This window comes from Lissotriton vulgaris, chromosome 3_1 (assembly GCF_964263255.1).
Source record: "Lissotriton vulgaris chromosome 3_1, aLisVul1.2, whole genome shotgun sequence".
NCBI lineage: Eukaryota > Metazoa > Chordata > Amphibia > Caudata > Salamandridae > Lissotriton > Lissotriton vulgaris.
In genome coordinates, this window is record NC_141689.1 from 335707591 (window position 1) to 335728262 (window position 20672).

The 20672-nt window shown below is 46.6% G+C and overlaps 1 protein-coding gene across 2 annotated transcripts in view; it reads left to right on the plus strand.

Moving 5' to 3' along the window:
- Positions 1–20672, plus strand: part of NIPBL (NIPBL cohesin loading factor) — a 1086041-nt gene that overhangs the window by 84631 nt on the left and 980738 nt on the right. For both annotated transcript variants that reach the window (XM_086960544.1, XM_086960543.1), the window contains exons 4-5: positions 8668–8739; positions 9738–9827. In XM_086960544.1, the coding sequence (XP_086816670.1) occupies positions 8668–8739; positions 9738–9827 (162 nt within the window). The remainder of the gene's footprint in view (positions 1–8667; positions 8740–9737; positions 9828–20672) is intronic.

Genomic DNA, 20672 nt, shown 5'->3' on the forward strand with positions numbered 1-20672 from the left:
CCAGGAGTCCAGAAACATGTCTCGGCAGTCACTCAGTCAGGTCACTAGGAGTTTCCGGGGGGCATCTTTAAGATGCCCTCTGTCGTGCATTTTACATTAAATCCCACACTCGCATCAGTGTGGGTTTAATGTGCTGAGAATTTTGATACTAAAGTTCCCAGTCTTCAGTGTAGCCATTATGGTGCTTTGTAGTTCGTAATGACAACCTCCCAGTACCATATACTCTTAATGGCAGCACTGCTGGTAACAGCGGAAGTCGTTTTTTGTGAATGATTTTCAGCACTTATTTTTGTATCAATGTTTTATAAAGAAAGCTGTTTATATGACTCGCAACTGTCTGATTATTTACTCGGTGTAAATAACATGACAATTAACACCTCCCTAAGCGCAGGTGGTAGAATTAGTCTATCATAGGCATCACTATGCATGTTACCGGTTGCGGGGCGAGCAAATCTACGTAATCCTTGTAAAATTCTCCCGGCAACTCTTCAGTGCCAGCTGCCTTGCCGGACGGTAGTGTCCGTATTGCCTCTTTCTTTCCCTCTTTGTGAGTGCTTGCATCAGATACACCCTTTGCACATCCGAGAGCCACGCCAGCACGATCTCTTCAAAGAAAGCAACAACGAGGTGTCTGTAGAAGGTATGAGCAGGTGAAGGTTTTCAAAATAATACAATAACTGGAGTCGCATCACCTGTGGGTATTTTGAATGGTGGGGAAGGTAGGCGGGCCGAGCTGAAACCTATGCCTTATAAACCAAACTCAACCCACCCTCCTCTGTGGTACCAGACATGGTCCACATCTGGGATCCCCTAGAATAACTTTTCTGCTGGTCATCTGAACGTAGGAGCATGGTTTGGAAAACCTGTATTGTAGTGAATTGCTGCCCTGACCATGGTAGCTGATCGTGGTGCTGACGCTCTTGCTCACTGCGAGGTAGCAAATTTCTGCCATTTACCGGACTCTGGTAGTTACCATTTTGATAGGTGGCATCTGTGTAGGAGAGAGAATTGACACTGCCCCCTTTCTCCTTTACTTACAGTTCCCCTTTCTGTGCTCCAGTCGGCAATTATTGGGATCTTGCGGCGGCAGTTGTGTCCGTGTTTTATTTATCCTACAGTGATGGTGTCAAAATAACGAATGCTCATCTTTCCACATGTGAATTAAAATGTCAAAACTCAGTGGTACACTTACATTTATGCTTATTTCTACTCTATTTTTTTTTTATCACAAGTTTTTCTTGAATTAATTTGTCTAAAAACTAGTAATCTCCTGGTTTCACATATGATTTAGACCTAGGATGGCAGGCACATTTTCCTTCACCCCATTCCAGCCTAGACTCTATGCTTTTCTTTTACAAAACTGACGGTCAGGCACTGATGTTGGAAGCACTCTTTTGTTTGCCAGGAATATTGGATTAACCATTGATCGCTACACTTATCCAGCCTTATAAATCTAATCAGTATGTTATCTGGTTTGTTAAATTTGACAATTTTTTAACTTTAGTTAAAATTGACGAAGTAAGGGGCGTGGCTTGGACGGCTTTGGTAATGGCCGCCTAGCCTGTTCACTGCTGCGCAGGAAAGTGAACCTTCCAACTTCTGGGCCACAATACCGACTCTGGGAAAGCATTGATGGAAGAATCGTACATCGGAATTGAAGAGGCACACTCGGTGCGAGTTTGAACACACAGAAAGCGCGGGATGTACCTTTTTTCCCGACTTGATGCGACACGTGTGGGGGAGATGAGGTCCGGAGCAGCGCGCTGAAAGGTGTACGCTGCACGTCGGAAAACAGCGGAACAAGGGGCTACACACGGAGGTGAGCCTCAGATGATGCGACCCACTAGTGGCTGAGTCATCGGAGTGAAGCAGTCTACCCTGTTTTTGGTAATTTGACGAGAAATGCTCCATGATCCCGGCTGCCTTGCCTGTTCCTAAGATGGCCGCCCGTAATCTGCCTCATTAATATCGCACACTACAAATGTTCCCTGGTACCGCTAATATGCAGCGAAATGCTCCGGCAACTTAGTGCCTCTGTCCCACACCTGCCTAGAGGAGACCCCTGATAAAGGAGGAGTATTTGTCAGCTTTTTCGGCGCGAAGAAAGACAAGCAAGAGGAAATTGTGAACTTAAAAAAATCATCCCTACAGAACCAATGTGCCCTACCCTAACCTGCCATTCCTAATGCTACAAGTGGCACAAGTGGCTGCAGATACAACTAGTGCAAGACAAATGAACAATATTCAAACGTGTCATTTTTGATAGTGCTAGTTGGCATACATACTAGTAAAAAAGCCAAAGTACTAGCGCAAGGGGACCATACCACCACTGGAGCACACCGACACAATCTGCCAGTACTCTGCGCTCTAAAACACAGCCTTTGAGTCTGTTAGACAATCTAACGTAACCAGTGCCCTAACTTCCCACTGATTGATCTGTCCTTCTTCCAAACTGGAGGGCCATCGCAATCGCGCCAACCAAACACGAAACTCCTTCAAAATGGCGGAAAGGGACGAGAAGAAAAACAACAAAAAGGTGAAGCCAGAACCCTCTCTGTCAGACTCTCCTATTAAAACGAAGGCGGACGTTAATGGTACCCTAGAAGTAATCCTGAGAAAACTAGCAGAAGTACACGACCTAGCAAAATCAACCAAATCCAATACTGACTCTATGCAGCTGGAACTTACTGCAATTAGAGCTGACATGAGCTCTGTACACAAAAGCATAGATGAAGCAGAACAGAGAATTAGCGACCTTGAGGACAGAACCAATACTGCATCCAACTCCATACGGCAAATCCAGGGGTCAACAGACTATCTCAGACGCCAGATCTCGGAGTTAGAGGACAGAAATAGGAGGGGTAACGCACGCATTTTTGGAATTCCGGAAAATGCTGAGAAAGACGCTGATTCCTGTGTAGCCTTTTTAGAAGCTTGGATTCCGACAGTAACAGGTATTTCCTTCCACCACGAACTTGAACTCGACAGAGCCCACAGGGTACCAAGCTACATCCCTCACGGATACAGAGGCCCGCGACCACTGATATGCAAGCCACTGAAGTACCAACATACCGAGGCCATACTTCAATTCGCAAGACACAACCACAAGGTCACATGGGAGGGCCACAAAATTCTTCACCCAGGACTACTCGAAAGACACACTCGAAGTCCGGAAGGGCTTCTTGGCCCTGAGAGAAAAACTTAAATCAAAAGGTATTCAGTACTCCTTTGCTGGTCCGGCGAAATTCAGAATCACCATACAAGGCAAACCGAAATTCTTCACGGACCCTAATGCTTTGGCGCAATTCATCGGAGATTCTCCACCGCAGAACATGGACTCGTCCAACAGCACATCAAACAAGCGGAAGACAAATTCGCAAGAGAATATAAACTCAAATTCAGGTCAAGGGTGACTCTATCATAATACCCGATACACTCAATCCTGATGTCTCTAACGACCTTATTGATCGGGTTCTATTCCCGTAGGTAGTGAGTCTACCTATTAATCATCTATTAGTAGCCGCTCATCCTGCTGTCTCTTTCGACTCATTTATTGTTGGTGTTTTGAATTGTTTGACTCCGTCAGGTAAGACCATTTAGTGTACATGTCCAACGACACCGGACGCATCCATTAATTTTCCTATCACGTGCCCTAGCACATGACTCGCTTTGTGTACTTTCAACCGAATAAGGGGCAAATGTTCTGTTTCATAGTCGATACCACTGATACCTTATCAGGTTATTAGGGATTATGTCTTTATCTCTAGAAAGTTTCCTCATATTCTCTTGTTTACAATTGCGCTTGCTTAGACATGCAAAGAATATATAGTATGCACGACTGAACAGACTTGGTTAGCAAGTTTCTAGTTAACAGGTTTATACCCTACAGTGTATAGTTATGTTTCATGATCTTCCTCATGTTCACTGAATCACAATTTACTATATACAGCCGGTCCTTAACGACGCTTGGCAAAGTATATTAAAGAGTTGGTTATTGGTTCCTGTTACATTTACCATTCTGAACCCTTTCCTGCGTCGCAGGTGGACGGTAATGCCGTCGCAGTTCCTAAGTTCTTTTGAGAGGGGAGGTGGGAGGGGGGAGGGTAGTAGAGGGGGTAAATGAGGGTTGAGGGAGGGGAGGAAAGGGGGGGAAAAGGGGAAGAAAAAACATTGGATTGTTTCAGTATGCTTTCTGTATTTATGTTTAATGCTTACTTTCACCTATATGTCTACAAAAGTACTACTTACCAATAGCCTAAATGGGCCCTCACAGATCACTCACGGATGTCTAACTAACCATACCATGAGCCTATTCTCCGAAATAGACCACATTAACATACTCAACACACACTCAAAATCCGTTAGTTCAACCGATACCACTGTAACAGCAGCACATGCGCAACAGAGCCTTCTTAGCAAAATAGTTCACTCATTCATACTCAACACTCTCTTAATACTCTCTATCTTAATCTTTACCAATATGCCACCTGATCAGGAGCGACAGCCTAGTACCCAATGACTCTTAATGCCTCCATTTCGGAGGGCCTTAATATTGTCTCCTTAAACGTTAAAGGCCTCAACCACCCGGTCAAGAGGAGAAAAGTTCTTGAGTACCTGACCAAATCCAAGGGCGACATCCTCCTCCTGCAGGAGACTAAACTATCAAAGGATGACGCTCAATTTATAAACCAACATTGGATCTCTCATAATCTTTGCTCTCCAGCAGTTAACAAAAAGAGAGGGGTCCTCACACTAATAGCTAAGAAATCCAACATTTCCGTAGTTTCACACACTCACGATACCGATGGCCGCTTCATCATGGCACACCTTCAGAGAAACGAAGATCATTTCCACGTCATGAACATATATGGCCCCAATGGTGACGACCCAGATTTCTGGGATTCATTAGCCCCGACCCTAGAATGCGTACCCCAGGGAGAATTACTAATTGTGGGTGGTGACTTCAACCTGCCACTAGACCCAATCACCGACCGACACTCGAATTGCTCCTACCACCCTATACGTTCGCATATTAGTTTACACCGTCTATGCTCCAGATTCAATCTACACGACTCGTGGAGACTCCAACACCCTGACGGCCGAGACTACACCTTCTACTCGCCTCCTCACAACTCCTACTCGAGGATAGATTATATCCTCATTAATAGCCCCTTCACACACCGCATCGAGGAAACTAGTATTGCCCCCAAATTGATTTCTGACCACTCAAGCATTCAGACCAAACTAGTGGGCTCCAGATCCATTATCCCCCCTAAGAGATGGAGTTTCAATGACGAAATCTTTTCTGAACCGGAAAACAAACAAAAGATCGAGGCTGCCATCCTAGACTACCTCAACCTAAACAACACCACTGAATCGGAAATCGCGAATGTATGGGAGGCACTCAAGGCCACTTTGAGAGGGGTAATCATTGGCATTCGAGCACAAGCTAACAAAAAAATCAAACAAAGAGTTGACCACTCTGGAAGATAACATTAAAAACCTAGAAACCGCTCATATGGCAGATCGTCAAAACTCTCTGATTTTAAACGACCTTACTAGACTGAAATATGAATATAACTCAAAACTCAGTAGAAGAGCGGGGGGTTTGGGTCAATAAGTTCAATGCTCAAAGGACTTGTGAGGGCAACAGAGCTGGAAAGGTTTTGGCATCATATCTAAAACATAAAAAAAAGCAATTCAACATCGCCTCAGTTAAAGATTGTAACAATGTCATCCAAACGAAGCAGGACCTAATTTTCCATACCTTTAAATCATTTTACCAAGACCTGTACAAGAATAATCTAGACTTTAACTCGGAAGAGTGTAACAGGTACCTAAACTCACTTGGCCTCCCAAATCTCAACGATGCAGACAACGCTGCACTAAACTCTCCACTCACTCTACAGGAAGTATCAGCGTCCATTAAAACCCTTAAATGTAAGAAAGCACCGGGCCCGGATGGATTCTCGGCCAGCTTTTTCAAAGAACTCACGAACTCCCTGAGCCCGACTCTTCTAAAACTATTCCAATCCTTTAGCGTAACAAAAGGGATAACCAATTCGATGAGTGAAGCTACCATTATCGTCATCCCCAAAGAAGGTAAAGACCCGCTGTTAACCAAAAATTACAGGCCAATCTCCCTAATCAATTTAGATTGCAAAATTTACGCAAAGATTCTCGCCACACGGTTAAACTCACAACTTCCAAAGCTAATTAGTACATCACAAGTTGGATTCATGAAACGGCGTATGTCTAACGATGATACAAGGATCCTCTGTCACGTCATTGAGAAAGCCAGACTACTCGCAGCCCCCTCCGTGGCTATTACTCTCGACGCAGAGAAGGCGTTCGACAGAGTCTCCTGGCTTTTCCTCAAAAGCTGTATGTCCGTCTTTAACCTTGGGGAAACCTTTACTGACTTGGTGATGGCCCTATACCTTTCACCATCCGCACGCATTGCTATAAATGGTTCATTGTCGGACCCCTTTTCTCTGGAACAAGGGACAAGGCAGGGTTGCCCCCTCTCCCCATCACTCTTCCTCTTGGCAACGGAACCCCTAATTGCTAATATAAAAAAAAATTACGATATCAGAGGTGTGAACTTTGGGGATAAGTGCGTCAAGCTGGCCGCCTATGTGGACGATATCTTGATTGTAACAGAATCACCAGATTCCTCCATCCCTGCACTAATGACTACCATCGACACTTACTCCACCCATTCAGGGTACAAACTCAATCGTGATAAGTCAGAGGTTAAGCCACTCAATATTTTAACGCCCAAAGAAGTGCTGGGAAACTCAGGTCTCTGCTGGTAACCAGAGTTTGTGAAATACCTAGGTATTGAATTTGGTGACTCCCTTATGGAGACCCTCTAACGGAATGAAAAGACAACTATAAGCAAAATCAAGACCCAACTAGAGGGTTGGTCCCCTCTCTTCATTACCTGGTGGGGCAGAGTAGAGACCATCAAGATGATGATATCACCTCTAGTTAACTACCTCATATCTATGCTCCCTCTAACCCTTACACCAGACTTCTACCACAAATTAGACCAGGCTATCTCAAATTTCCTTTGGAAAAGGAAAAGAGCAAGGATTAGCATAAAAAAGCTCCGATTAGATAAAACCGCAGGTGGGGTCAATCTACCAGATTTTAAAAGGTATGAAACCGCCTTTTTAGCCAAGCAGGGAGCCCACTGGCTCGCACCCTCACCTGACTATACTCCAGTGTGGCTAGAAATTGAGAAAGAAATTCTAGATGCTATTGCCCCTAGCGCGGCTCTTTCGACAAATCTAAACAAACTAACCCACTCTAAATCAATATTTCATAATACAAAATCTGCTCTTCTGAAGTTTGACAGAATCCTAGAAAACAGCATACGGGGCTCACAATGGGAATCCTTATGGAACAACCGTAACATATTGTACAAGGGTAAACCTCTACACAATGCGACATGGATCAAAAAAGGCATACTGTTCCCATACCAACTGTTTGCGGGGTTATATCCTATTCCATTCAGTGACTTGCAAAACAAATACGATCTTGAACCAATAGAATTTTACAACTTTCTAAACGTAAAAACAGGACTGTCCAAAACCAAACTCTCTCTGACACCACCCTCCCTCCCACCATACCTTGCCAGATTAAACAGACTGGGCCATCAGATTTCCTTCCTCTATAGACTCAGTCGTTCCCAACAATCTAGCCTCACTGTCCCAATCACACAATTCTGGAATAATCTCTCGTCCAGGCCAATCACAGAAACAGAATGGACCAGTACATGGGTATCTCGCACGAGACACAAAATCAGCCCTACTCTATCCCATACCAAATACTGGCTCCTTCATAAGGCCTTCTGGACTCCGGTGCGATTATTTGCACACAACATCAGCCCAGAAGCCTTTTGCTGGAATTGCAAACGTGCGGAAGGTGATTTATCACACATTATCCTAGAATGCGACTGTGTAGCACCTTTTTGGGAGAAGATATTCGAGTTTCTCTCAAAACTATTCCACATTACACCAGCTAAAGAGCTCCCTTACTTAGTTTTCGGATTCACCCAGGACCCTTCCCTTGACGCAGACGATAAGGCGTTACTTGATCTCCTACTCACAGCGGCGGTTAAGACCGTCCTTAGTAACTGGAAAGATACCTGCAAAGCCAACTTCGCAGGGTGGCTGAATTGGATAATCAGCTTACGTGGTGCTGATAATGTAGCACTCCAACAGACACCGTGGCGCCCTCCCACGAGAAAACTGTGGTCAACTCTTGACAACTATTTCACGACACATAAGCCACCTTAAACTGGTCCCACACTCCACGATCCATTAGCATGTGTTTGCAGACTCCCATCGTTGTATTATTTATCATGGTGTTTTTTGATGAGTAAAATGATGTTTGAGTAAAATGACTGTGACTAAAATGTTGTTGAGTATAAGATATATGCACTACTACTTTCGACAAGATATCAGCTATGTACTTTTGTATTGACATTTTCTTTTTGATGTAAAGTAGCGTACTGTAATATTCGCCCGTGAAATTCTGACTCTAATTATGCTACTTGATCTACTCATTATATGTTCATGCTGAAACAACCAATAAAAACTTCTTTGAAATGAAAAAAAAAAAATTTGACGAAGTAAAGACAATATCTTCACTTTGCAGTTCTCAGAAGAATGAAGAAACGAGAAAAACAAAAAAAAAGGAAAGCATACGAACCCAAGCTGACACCTGAAGGTAAGGGCTGGTTAGTTATTGTCTTAGCTGAAAACGCTATTGAAAATATAAAACTGAAAATAGCCTCTTGGAATTACAGTTTATATCACTTGTAAACAAGTTACGATCTAAAATGCTTTGTAGTTTTAATCTTGTTTAAAGGTAATTAAGTTTTTCATATTCTTTAATAGGAAAGTCGTTGATTACAAATTTGTGACAATCTGATAGTATTGTAAATTATATTTAGTTTTCTTGGGTATTAAACACCCGTTTTTAGTGCTGCAGACACCTTTAGCAGTCTGTTCCCACCGTTGTTTTTTTCTATGCGTAACATGTACTAAAAGTAGGCTTGGGTGGGCTTCTTGCTCATGAGTGGATGGCTTTATCTTACTTGGGGTGTCTACTGATTTTATGGTTTTCCTCCCTGATTGAGTTTCTTCTGCCCGGGTGTATTTCTAGTTTACTGTGCTGATTATATGTGTGTTATCCTTCTACTGCTAACTTCAGGGATAATTTTTTGCATGTAGCACTCTATGGGGAGTACTTGTTTTTCTATAACACTCTCCCCCGCTTGTTCCTTTACATATCCCCTCAATCTTTGCACTTTGAGTTCCCCTCCCTGATGCTTTTCATCACACTTAATAAAAAAAAAAATCTTTTTACGAGGACCCTGGAATTGCAAAATGGTGCCTCCCTGCCTTTTTTTAGCATGCAGTCTATTTATTTGTTGTTAATATGGTTGTGTGCCATCGTAGAAAAGTAAATTTAAAAAGTAGAAGACTTAGTCATTGCAAATGCATGTGTGTTGTTATGCATGCTTACTCTCGGCAACTATCTTGCAATCAGTTTTTCTTAAAGCAAAACTCATTGCATAATTTCTAGTCATGTGCATGTGTCGTGTGCGGGCCATACTTTAACATGCTAATGTAATGGTAAAATGCTTACTTAATAGCATTAATAATACTTTTGCAGCCAATGTACCTCACCACTAATCTATTTCATAAATATATATTTAATAGAAATGATGGATTCCTCGACTTTCAAAAGGTTTACTGCCTCTGTGGAGACTATTCTGGATAATTTAGAAGATGTGGATTTTTCTGCATTTGGTAAGTGGCTTCAAGTATTTTCATTTAGTTTTTCATGTTTTGAGATTTTGTCTCGGAATTTGCTAACATTATTTTACCCTTATATGTTTGAAAAGTTCCATGTGCATATAACCAGCATTTCTTACAATGTTGTACTCATGTATATTTGGCTATGAATATACAGTTTGTTCCAACCTTGCCAATTATTTGAAGTAAACATTAGGGTATAGACGTTTAAATGCTTAACTTTGAATGTTAGCATTCTTTAATTCTAAAATTGGTACATTGATAATCCTATTACCATTGAGTTCACGTTGTACTAGTACTGTACAAGAATCTTGGCCAGTTTGCTAACCATAAAGACAGTTTATATGTAGTCAGATACTGTTTCCGAGCAACTTGCAAATTCAAGAAGTATGTGTTATCCAGTATTAGGGGTGTCTTTCATAGATTCACATGCCTGAATCATTCCCCGTCGTCGAGACGGGAGCCTCCGGTACATAAAAAAGTAATGTCCTATAGACATACATAGAGAAAAATAGGCCTAAGGGCCTCACCTTAGTAGCCTATACTTGTCCTTATGTAAAAAGGACCAAACTCTTAGAGCCAGCCAATCAGCTATCACCTCCCTCTAGAACCTTCCTGGCAGGAGCCTCAGTCTCTCAGATTTTCTACCGCACATTGTGCTAGGGAGTCTCCAGCCTGAGTTCTCCTCAGGATTTCTTCAAACCAACTTTTTCACCTTTAAAAGTGAGTTCTGGCTTCAAAGTCTTGAACAGGACTGCGTCAAGCTACTTATCACTGCAGTAAGTGTTTAATTCTTCAAATTCTTGAATGTCTGAAACCCAGAAGAAAGCCCTCTTCAGGGCCTGCTCTTCATGTGGGAAGAAAAGACTTCATGCTGATGACAAGCATGACCTGTGCTTGTATTGCCTCTATCCGGACCACATACCTAAAGACTGTACGATTTGTAGGTCTTTTCCTCACAAAACCTTGAGGGACAGAGAAGGCCGACTGCTCATCTGGCTTGACAGACTTAAAGAGCGAGATAATGTGGAATCCTCGGAGGGGAGCTTTTCAATGGCCTCAGAAGCCTCCCTGAAGAGGCCAAGGGTGACTTCCCCTGGCCCCTCAGACAATCTTCCTATGAAGGCACAAAGGAAGTCTTCAGAGGCAAGATCTACAAAATCTTCAGTGTCTATAAAGGATTCTCAGACCTTTAAGAAGCCTACACAGTCGTCCAGCAAACTTGCAACGTCCTCCCAGGCGCAAAAAGGTGTTGCGGCGCCTGTTTATGTCTCCACAGGATGACGACTGTGTCGACGATGACAGCGTCGTCGTCAGTCTTCTCATCGACGACGACCACTCCTTCATCGTCGACAGCAGGTAAACCTATCCCATCTATAATACTGCTGAAACCGTCGACGACGCCAAGACGACGACGAAGATTGTCCCGTCGACGTCGACATCGTCGATGAAGAGCCTCCCGTCGACGGGGGCGTCGACGATGAAGCCGTCGACGAGGAAAATTTCGTCTACTGAGGAACTGTCGACGAAGGTCATGCCGTCGACGTTGACCATCACTGAGCCGTGGAAGAAGTCCAAGCTCATAGAAATGTCATCTTTGACCCTGCCACCGTCAACAACACCGGAGACGACAGCGGGGGCTCCTGCAAAAGGTTCTGCGCCTGGCAAACTGACCAAGAAGCAGATTACACCGGAGACAACGTCACCAAGTAAGGTGCAAAGTCATTTGCCTACAGACATTCTCCAGAGTGAGGAGTCTGAAGAAGAACTCATGGATCAGGCTACTTCCCCTTCTGACCTTCACGTCAAATGTCAGAGTACGGACAAAGAACAGGATGAGATTAGCTACCAGGAGCATTCTTTCCAAGCTCATGTTCGCACAGAGGTCACCCCTATGGTATGCCTTCCTGTTTCAATTGTGAATGACCTTAAATACCTTATACAGGACTACTAGCAACGTTTCCCTGAAACACCGGCAAGTGAAATAGGGGGCCCGACGCCTGCGACAAATACACCAGCGACATCCCCAAAGCAAACTCGTCCGACTACTCAGGTCCACCATGAGACAATGCCACCTCAGGTGATAGACTCATCAGAGGATGAACAAGAAGAATTGAAAGAGGGGGAAGTGCATGACACCCAGACAGATCCCGATGAGGATGATGAGTATGTGGCATCTTCCCCTGCCTCACCCCAACCGCGACAAGCAGATTCACCGCCAGTGGATATTGGGGGTTTCCATAGAATAGTGGAACGAGCGGCGAAGAGATTTCATATGGTACTGGAATCAACGGAGACAGAATGCTTCTTACATGACTTCAAGGAGCAAACCAGGAAAACAACAAAGTCTATCCCGATGATAGAATTTCTCTTGGACCAGGGAAAGAAACTGATGCAGACCCCGGCCTCTTTACCTGCGGTGGTTCCACGCCTAGATAAAAAATACAAGGCTCCAACCACAGCACCGGCTTGCCTTAATGGACACCCGAAACCGGATTCGGTCGTAACACAGGCGGCCCAAAAGAATTCTCGCAACCCTTCCTCTCCTCGGTCAGCCCCACCGGACAAAGAAGGCAGGAAGTTAGACACAATCGGCAAAAGGTTTTCAACTACATCGGCCATGACCATCAAGATAGCCAACTCCATAGCCCTGTTGGGGCGTTATAACCGCCAGCTTTGGGAAGATATAGTCCCATATATAGCGGAACTGCCGGACACAGTCCAGGAGGAGGTTAAGGCACTGCTTACGGAGGGTCAAACCTCGGCAGCTGAGATCATTGATTGTGCCATAGATGTCTCCATGACGGGCTTCCGGCAACTAGCGGGGGCAGCCGTCCTGCGCCGCCAGGGATGGCTGAAGGCAACATCATTCAGGCAAGAAGTGCAGACGAAAGTGCTGGACATGCCCTTCGATGGCCAGCATCTGTTCGGGGACAAAATTGAGGAAGCGCTCCAAACTATCAAAAAGGACACAGATACTGCTAGAGCACTTGGTACTTTGCAGTCAAGGAACCAGTCCTTTCGAGGCAACAGATCCAGGGGTCAGTCCTCCTACAGGGGATCCTATCAAAACAGGTCTTCGTATTCCTACCAGAATAAAACCCAGTACCAACAGAAACAGCAACAAGGTCGTCAGACCTCTTATGGAAGATCACACTTCAGAGGTAAAAACCAGAGGAGGGGCACTGGCGGACGCCAGTGACTCCAGCCAGTCCAGCAACTATATCCCTCATTAAAAATTGGAGGAAAGTTGACCCATTTCCTGCACAATTGGCATCTCATCACCACACACCGGTGGGTTCTACAATTAATAAGATTCGGCCATTCCTTGGAATTCACCACCATCCCACCTGCAACCCCTCCACGCAGGTTTCCGCACAAACACCTACGCCTGCTAATCCAGGAAATATCTGCGATGTTAAAGAAAGGAGCGATTGAACGAGTTCATCCGTCTCAAAGAGGGAAAGGATTCTATTCCTGCTTCTTTCTTATACGCAAGAAGGAGAAGAAGTGGAGGCCCATACTAGACCTCAGGGCACTCAACTCTTTCCTGAAGAGCCAGTCGTTCAGGATGGTGACGATCCAAGAAATACTAGGCATACTGGAAAAAGGAGATTTTATGACATCCTTGGATCTCCAGGATGCCTACTACCACATCCCGATACTCAGGGGACACAGAAAATTCCTGAGATTCGAGGTAGCAGGACAACACTATCAATTCACAGTCCTGCTGTTTGGCCTCAAATCCGCACCGCGGATTTTCACCAAGTGCCTTTCACCTGTAGCAGCTTTCCTGCGTCAAATGGGTCACCAAGTCTTCCCCTACCTCGAGGACTGGCTGGTAAAGGCACCTTCAGCTGCAGGCGCTACCGAATCCACCAACGCCTGCACCACTCTCTTTCAACAGCTCGGATTGACTCTCAATTACGAGAAATCGGTCATGACCCCAACAAGAAACATCACCTTCCTCGGGGCGACCTTATACACGGAATGCGCAAGAGCATTTCCTTCAAAGGACAGAAAAAACAAGATAATATCTCTGGCCACGGCTGTGGCATCAAGGAAGTCCCTAAGAGTCCGAACCTACAAATCACTCCTAGGAATGATGTCTTCTTGTATACTCCTCATCCCTCACTGCAGACTCAGGATGTGCCCACTACAAGAGGCCCTCATGAACCAATGTACGCAGAGTACAGGTTCTTTCGAGGACATTGTGAAAATAACTCCTCTAATATCCAAGAGCCTGGTATGGTGGAAAAATCACAAGAATTTGTCTATAGGACTGCCATTCCTGCTTCCAGCAGCACCTCTGGTAATCACCACGGATGCATCCCTGGAAGGCTGTGGAGTGGTCCTCCAGGACCTCCAAATAAGCGGCAAATGGTCAAATCAGGACAGGCTCCTCCATATCAATCTTCTAGAGCTGAGGGCTGTGTATCTGGCACTACAAGCCTTTTTACCACGAATGCAGACCTCCCAGGTGCTCGTCAGAACGGACAACACCACGACGATGCACTATCTCAACAAGCAGGGGGGAACGCGCTCACTCTATCACGCGAGTCGCAAAAGATCTGGAACTGGCTTGTACTACATGGAATCACGCTCAGGGCGGACTATGTCCCAGGCAAGGACAACACCAATTGCGGACGCCCTAAGCAGGCAGAAATCCCTCTCCCACGAATGGGAGCTCGACAGGAGTACGATGGATCACATATTCTCGGAATGGGGAATCCCAGGAATAGACCTGTTTGCCACCAAGGAGAACGCCAAATGCCCAAACTACGCAAGCTGGCGTCCCCATCCAAGGTCACTCGGAAATGCTTTTTCCATAGGTTGGTTCAGCGTATTTGCGTACGCTTTTCCACCATTTCCGATGATTCCCAGGGTTCTCAGGAAGATGAAGGCGGAACCTTGTACCCTGATTGCCCCGTTCTGGCCAAGGCAGCACTGGTTCTCGGATCTTCATCGCCTCTCCATCAGGACACCGATTCGTCTGAAGCAGCACCCGAACCGTCTGACGATGTCCAAAGGGCAGGTGCAACACCCGAACCTGCAATCGCTCAGGTTATCGGCCTGGCTCCTGAGCACAGAGAGTTCTGTCATCTAAACATCCGGCAGGACTGCAGGGAAGTGCTGGCAAAAGCAAGGGCGGACAGTACCAACAAAACGTACTCTCTCAAATGGAAACGTTTCTGCATGTGGTGTTTGGAGAAAGGCCTGAGACCACTCCTTATCACACCCGAACAGATATTACCATATCTTCTGCACTTGGCACAGTCCGGATTGGCACACGCATCCATAAAGGTGCATCTGGCAGCCATTTCACGATTTACCAGGACCTACAAGGGACCGTACCTCTGGTCCAATAGACTTATCAAGCAATTCTTAAAAGGACTATATAGATCCTTCCCAAGACCTAGAAGGGTCCCACCAGCGTGGCACCTCAATTTTAGTCCTCAACCAACTCATGAGGCACCCTTTTGAGCCCATTCACCGAGCATCCATCAAGTACATCTCCTGGAAGACGGCTTTGCTGCTCGCTCTAACATCTGCCAGGAGAGTCAGCGAGCTACAGGCTCTATCCATTCAGGAACCCTTCATGCAGTTCAAGCAGGACAGGGTGGTGCTGAGGACAAATCCAAAATTCATACCGAAAGTGCCTTCAGAATTTCACCTTAATGAGCTAATGGTTCTACGTTCCTTCTTTGCGAACCCTACAACCGCAGCGGAAAGGACGCTACACTCCTTGGACCTCAAAAGGTGTCTGAAGTTTTACATCGATAAAACAAAGAGCTTCAGGAAGTCGTCACAACTATTTGTGGCCTACAGTAGGCCAAGGATGGGTATGCCTCTAACGAAGCAGAGCATCTCTAGGTGGATCTCCTCGGCGATAGCATTCTGCCATGACAGGGCCGGACGGCCTTTGGGTGCTAATGTTCAAGCCCATTCCACCAGAGCAATGTCCACATCAGCAGCGCTGTTCGCTGGAGTGCTGATATTGGACATATGTAGAGCGGCGACGTGGAAGTCCCCGCACACCTTCTCCAGACACTACTGCCTGGATGCTGAACTTATGAAGGATGCAGCAGTGGGCCAGGCAGTGCTTCGCCATCTATTCCAGTGAGGTGAGCCTTCCAACATCCCGCCATCCTGGTATGCACATCTCTTTCTATTATGATATGTTGATGTATGCTAATGTTTCAAAGTCACAGGGTAAGATGTGTATTCTCTGAAATGACCATATAGCATGATTACATCAGAAATGTGCATAGTGTATTGCTAACTACTCTGATTCAGGCATGTGAATCTATGAAAGACACCCCTAATACTGGATAAGAAACGCGTTACTTACCTGTAACAGCAGTTATCCAGTATTGATGTCTTTCATAGATTCACATGCAACCCTCCCGCCTCCCCTGGAAGGACTCACATTCTCTATAACTGTATTACGCCTACCTACCTAGCTTGGTGCGTACGAAAATCTGAGAGACTGAGGCTCCTGCCAGGAAGGTTCTAGAGGGAGGTGATAGCTGATTGGCTGGCTCTAAGAGTTTGGTCCTTTTTACATAAGGACAAGTATAGGCTACTAAGGTGAGGCACTTAGGCCTATTTTTCTCTATGTATGTCTATAGGACATTACTTTTTTATCTACCGGAGGCTCCCGTCTCGACGACGGGGAATGATTCAGGCATGTGAATCTATGAAAGACACCAATACTGGATAACTGCTGTTACAGGTAAGTAACGCGTTTCTTCCCTCTCGAGCACTGTGCCCATCCTAGGGAAGAAGGTATGACACCTCTGGCCACGATGTACTTTGTTTCTGATCCCTGAGAACGGGGGCTCTCGACCCAAAGGGTCCAGAAACCTGTCTGGTGGTGGCAGGCTGCCTACAGCCCGTCTGTGACCAAACCAGGGTTGGTAGTTTTTTAGGGGGCACCTCTGATTTGCCCTCTGAGTTTGTTTCAATAATTCCCACACAAGCATCGGTGTGGGGGGGGATTGAGCGGAGTAGTTTGGTACCAAATACTCCTGTATTTAGAGAAGCCATCATTGTGCTGCGGAACTCGATTGTTGAGTTTCCAGACCATGTACACTCTACGGCTCCATGGCACTTACAATATCTAAGAATAGACTTAAATATTGTTCGGGGCATATCTGCTCATGCTGATTTGCCCTTACCTCTAATATAGTGCACCCTGCCTTAAAGCTGTAAGACCTGCTAGAGGCGAACTTACTTACTTACACTTAAGGCAGTGCTAGTTGCCATGGCACACAGTCAATGTGCCTTGTTGACTCTGTTGTTTTGTCTGCACCAGGACCTGCATGGCCTAGGTGAGAGGTCCTTAGGGGATCCTCTTCAGTTCCAATGTCCTAGGTATACTGTTACCATTTATTAGGGAATTAACAGGAGGCCTGAAGGGCCAATTGTGGAACAGTTTTAGGGAAGAAGCATTAGCACGGAGGACCTGGGTGGCAGGGACCCTATGCCCTACAATCAAAATCACATCATTTTCCAGGCAAAAAGTGAGTTCTAACAATGTCAAAAGAGCCACTTTCTCAAAGTTTAGCGTAGAAGGGATTTTGTTTCTATTAAAATGAGTAACGGTGCCGAGGAACATGCCCTTTGAACCTGCAGAAAAGAGATGTCCAAACATGCTCTTTATAGCACCACTCTCGGAAGTGAGAGAACCCAACCTTCCCGGTAAGTAATTTCCCTTTGGAGAAAGCTGGTTGTATCAAGTCTCTGGTCCCTGGCAGTTAGCAGACAGTCCTGGAGCCTATGTCAATAGACCCTGGGCTACTTGATGTGGACAATAGCTGTTCAGTGTGCTATTTCATCTTAAATTTGCTTTTAGGTGTTGGTTGTGGTGTGGGTAGAAGGGGCTGTGCCTTGAAATGTACCAGTCTGGTAGAGTTATTCTGGTGGCTCAGTCCTGTATTAGCTAGGCTACTGACTACTCTCCTCGATATCTCTCGAGTTCCTGAGGTAGGTCACCTTGCCAAACTGCTCAGGTCTCACCTAGAGCCCTCTCAGTTCCTCTTGTTTATATGGCAATGCTGGACACAACATCTGTGCAGGCTTTACCTCCTGAGAGGAGGATCAGAGACATTTTGGATAGGATTCTAATGTTTCAAAGGGGAACTCTAGTGCTGGTCCTGAAGGTCTTCCACCAGGTAAGTGTACCGCCTTCATGCATTCTATTGGTCATGCATGCATGTTTGTAATTGAGGCTTCTCCAGTGATGCCTCAATCTTCATTGGTTCCAACATTAGCCAGATCTTTTAGCTGCCATCAGAATCTCTGCAGACACCCCAATAGACTTGAGCTGGTAATCGGTAGAGGAGCAAAAGAGATCTCCTGCTGTCCCTTTCGCTTCTGGAAATAACTACAGTATTGATATTTTTTTTAAAACACTTTATTTTTCATTTTCTGAAAAAAAGGACGTAGTACAATATCACATGACAAGACATGAGCTCTGTAACATGACACCGCGCAGGGTGTAAGAACATTTCCAAAGACAGCCATGTTCAAGACAATGGGTGGTGAAAAGGCAGCCGTCAGACCGTACAAACAGTAATGTCGCGGCGCTGTGCTCCCGGGATATCCAGTCCACTGGGCTAGACCGCAAGCCCGGCGGAAGCTCCAGAATCAAGGGTGCAGCTATGACCGAACAGGGAATGGGGGGGGGAGTCAGGCAGCAGCCAGCACTGGCGGCCGCCGCGCGCCAAGGGCCGGCGGGGAGCGCGGGAGAGACAGCAGCGAGGGGAAAGAACAGGCAGCGCATGCATAGGGTGGGAGCAGAGGGGAGATCAGGTATTGGCCACATTTTGCGGCCGCCGCGATCCCAGGGCCAGCGGGGAGAGCAGGAGAAACAGCACCACTCGAGGAGGAACGGGAGAGAAGATAGGTGACCCCAAATGTCAACAGGACGCGACCTAGCAGGCATCAGATCCCAGAATTCAGAAAGGAGCGTTTGACAACGGGATGCATCTGCAAGCCAGTCCGCAACAACAGGGGCGGGACGGCGGCCCCAGGACATCGCAACCCTGCGTCTCCCCAGCAGCAGGAGCATAGCAATTATCCGACGAGAAGCATCTGGGCTCGGCTTGACAAATGCGAGAAGACAGAGGAGGGGGTCTGGCCTCACGGCGGCGCAGGTGATTTCAGATACAGTGGAGCAGACCTCCATCCTAAACCCCTGCACCCTCGGGCAAAGCCTGGACAGGTGAGCCAAGTCAGCGGCTGGCGCCAAGCATCGCCTGCAGGAGTCCTTCGGGCTCAGTCCCAAGCGATGAAGATGACCCGGAGTGCGATAGAACCTATGCAAGAATTTGAAGTGAATCAGGCGGAGCCGGTAATGCGGGGAGAGTTAAGTAGTCTGGTTGCAGCAGTACGACCAATCCGCGTCAGATGTCCACGCCGAGGTCTACATTCACGCGCCCGAGTCGGTGAGATGGGGAGGCTACCAACGCAAAGGCATACAATCTGGTGACAAGCTTGTGCGGGGACTCCGAAGTGTATTCAAAATCCAGTGCCGGGAAAGTGGGCGGCGGATGCGGTAATGTCGGGTGCAATTTCCGACAGGTGGCAGGCAATTGATAAGAGAGGAGTGTGTCCATCAATGAGGGGGACTCAGGGAGGGAGTAAAAGGAGTCATCCGGGTACAGATCTGCAATGGTCTTTAGTCCACAAGACGCCGCGTGGCGAGACTTGCTGGAGGACTGCAGGGGCGGAAAATCCGGGCGATCAACGATGGGCACGGCATTTGCGGATAAATGAGATAGACCTGATAGACGGCAAAGGTATAGCCATGCCCAGCGCAGAGTCTCAACTGTGTTTACTTCCGCCCAGGGTCGACCCGCTGGAGCGAAAAGTGCCGTGGATAGAGGCCCGGGGGAGGCAACATCCAGCTCCACCTCAACGTGGGGCTGGTAAGGGGTGGGATGCAGCCAAAAGTGAAGGAAACTAGCCTGCGCGCAGAGAGCGTACAATTTAAAATCCGGAGCACCCAGCCTGCCGGCCGACATAGGCAAAGTTAGGATGTCGTAAGCAATCCTGGGTCGTCGCACGGCCCAGATCAGCGATACTACCAGCGACCAAAGACGGAGGAAAAAATAGGAGGTGAGAGGGATAGGTATGTTAGAAAAGAGGTAAAGGAATTTGTCGGGTACCACCATCTTAGCTATGGCAACTCGGCCCGCTAGGGGGACCTTAGACTCAAGCCAATCTACCGCTCGGCCAAAGTTTGAGCGCCAAAGCTCATTAGGGTCTCTGCTCAGCCAAATCCCCAGAGAGCGTGTGGGGCCAGACGCTCATTCGAAAGGGTAATCTGGCGCGAATGAATGAGTAGCGTCAGTCAGGGGGAAAAGCACTGATTTATTCAAATTGATCTTGACGCCCGACAGCCCACCAAGCCGGATCACCTCCCGTACCAGGGGACTTAGGTTTTCTCGGGGATGACGAACATAAAGAGTGACGTCGTCGGCATACATGGAGACCAGAAGGGAGGGAGATGAAAAACCAATACCCCTGTGAGTATGGTGCGGCTGCAGCCGAGCAGCCAGGGGCTCCATAGCGATAGCGAAAAGCATGGGCGACAATGGACACCACTGCTTGGTTCCGCGCGAGATGGAGATGGAGATGGAGATGGAGATGGAGATGGAGATGGGGATCCAACACCATTCCATTTACACGAAGTCGAGCCGTGGGAGCAGTGTAGAGTAAACTAATGTTCTGCAGACAATGGGCACTGAAACCCATTCGGGATAGGACGTAAAAGAGAAAGGGCCATTCCAGGGTGTCAAACTCTTTCTTGGCGTCAAGCAACGCCGCCAC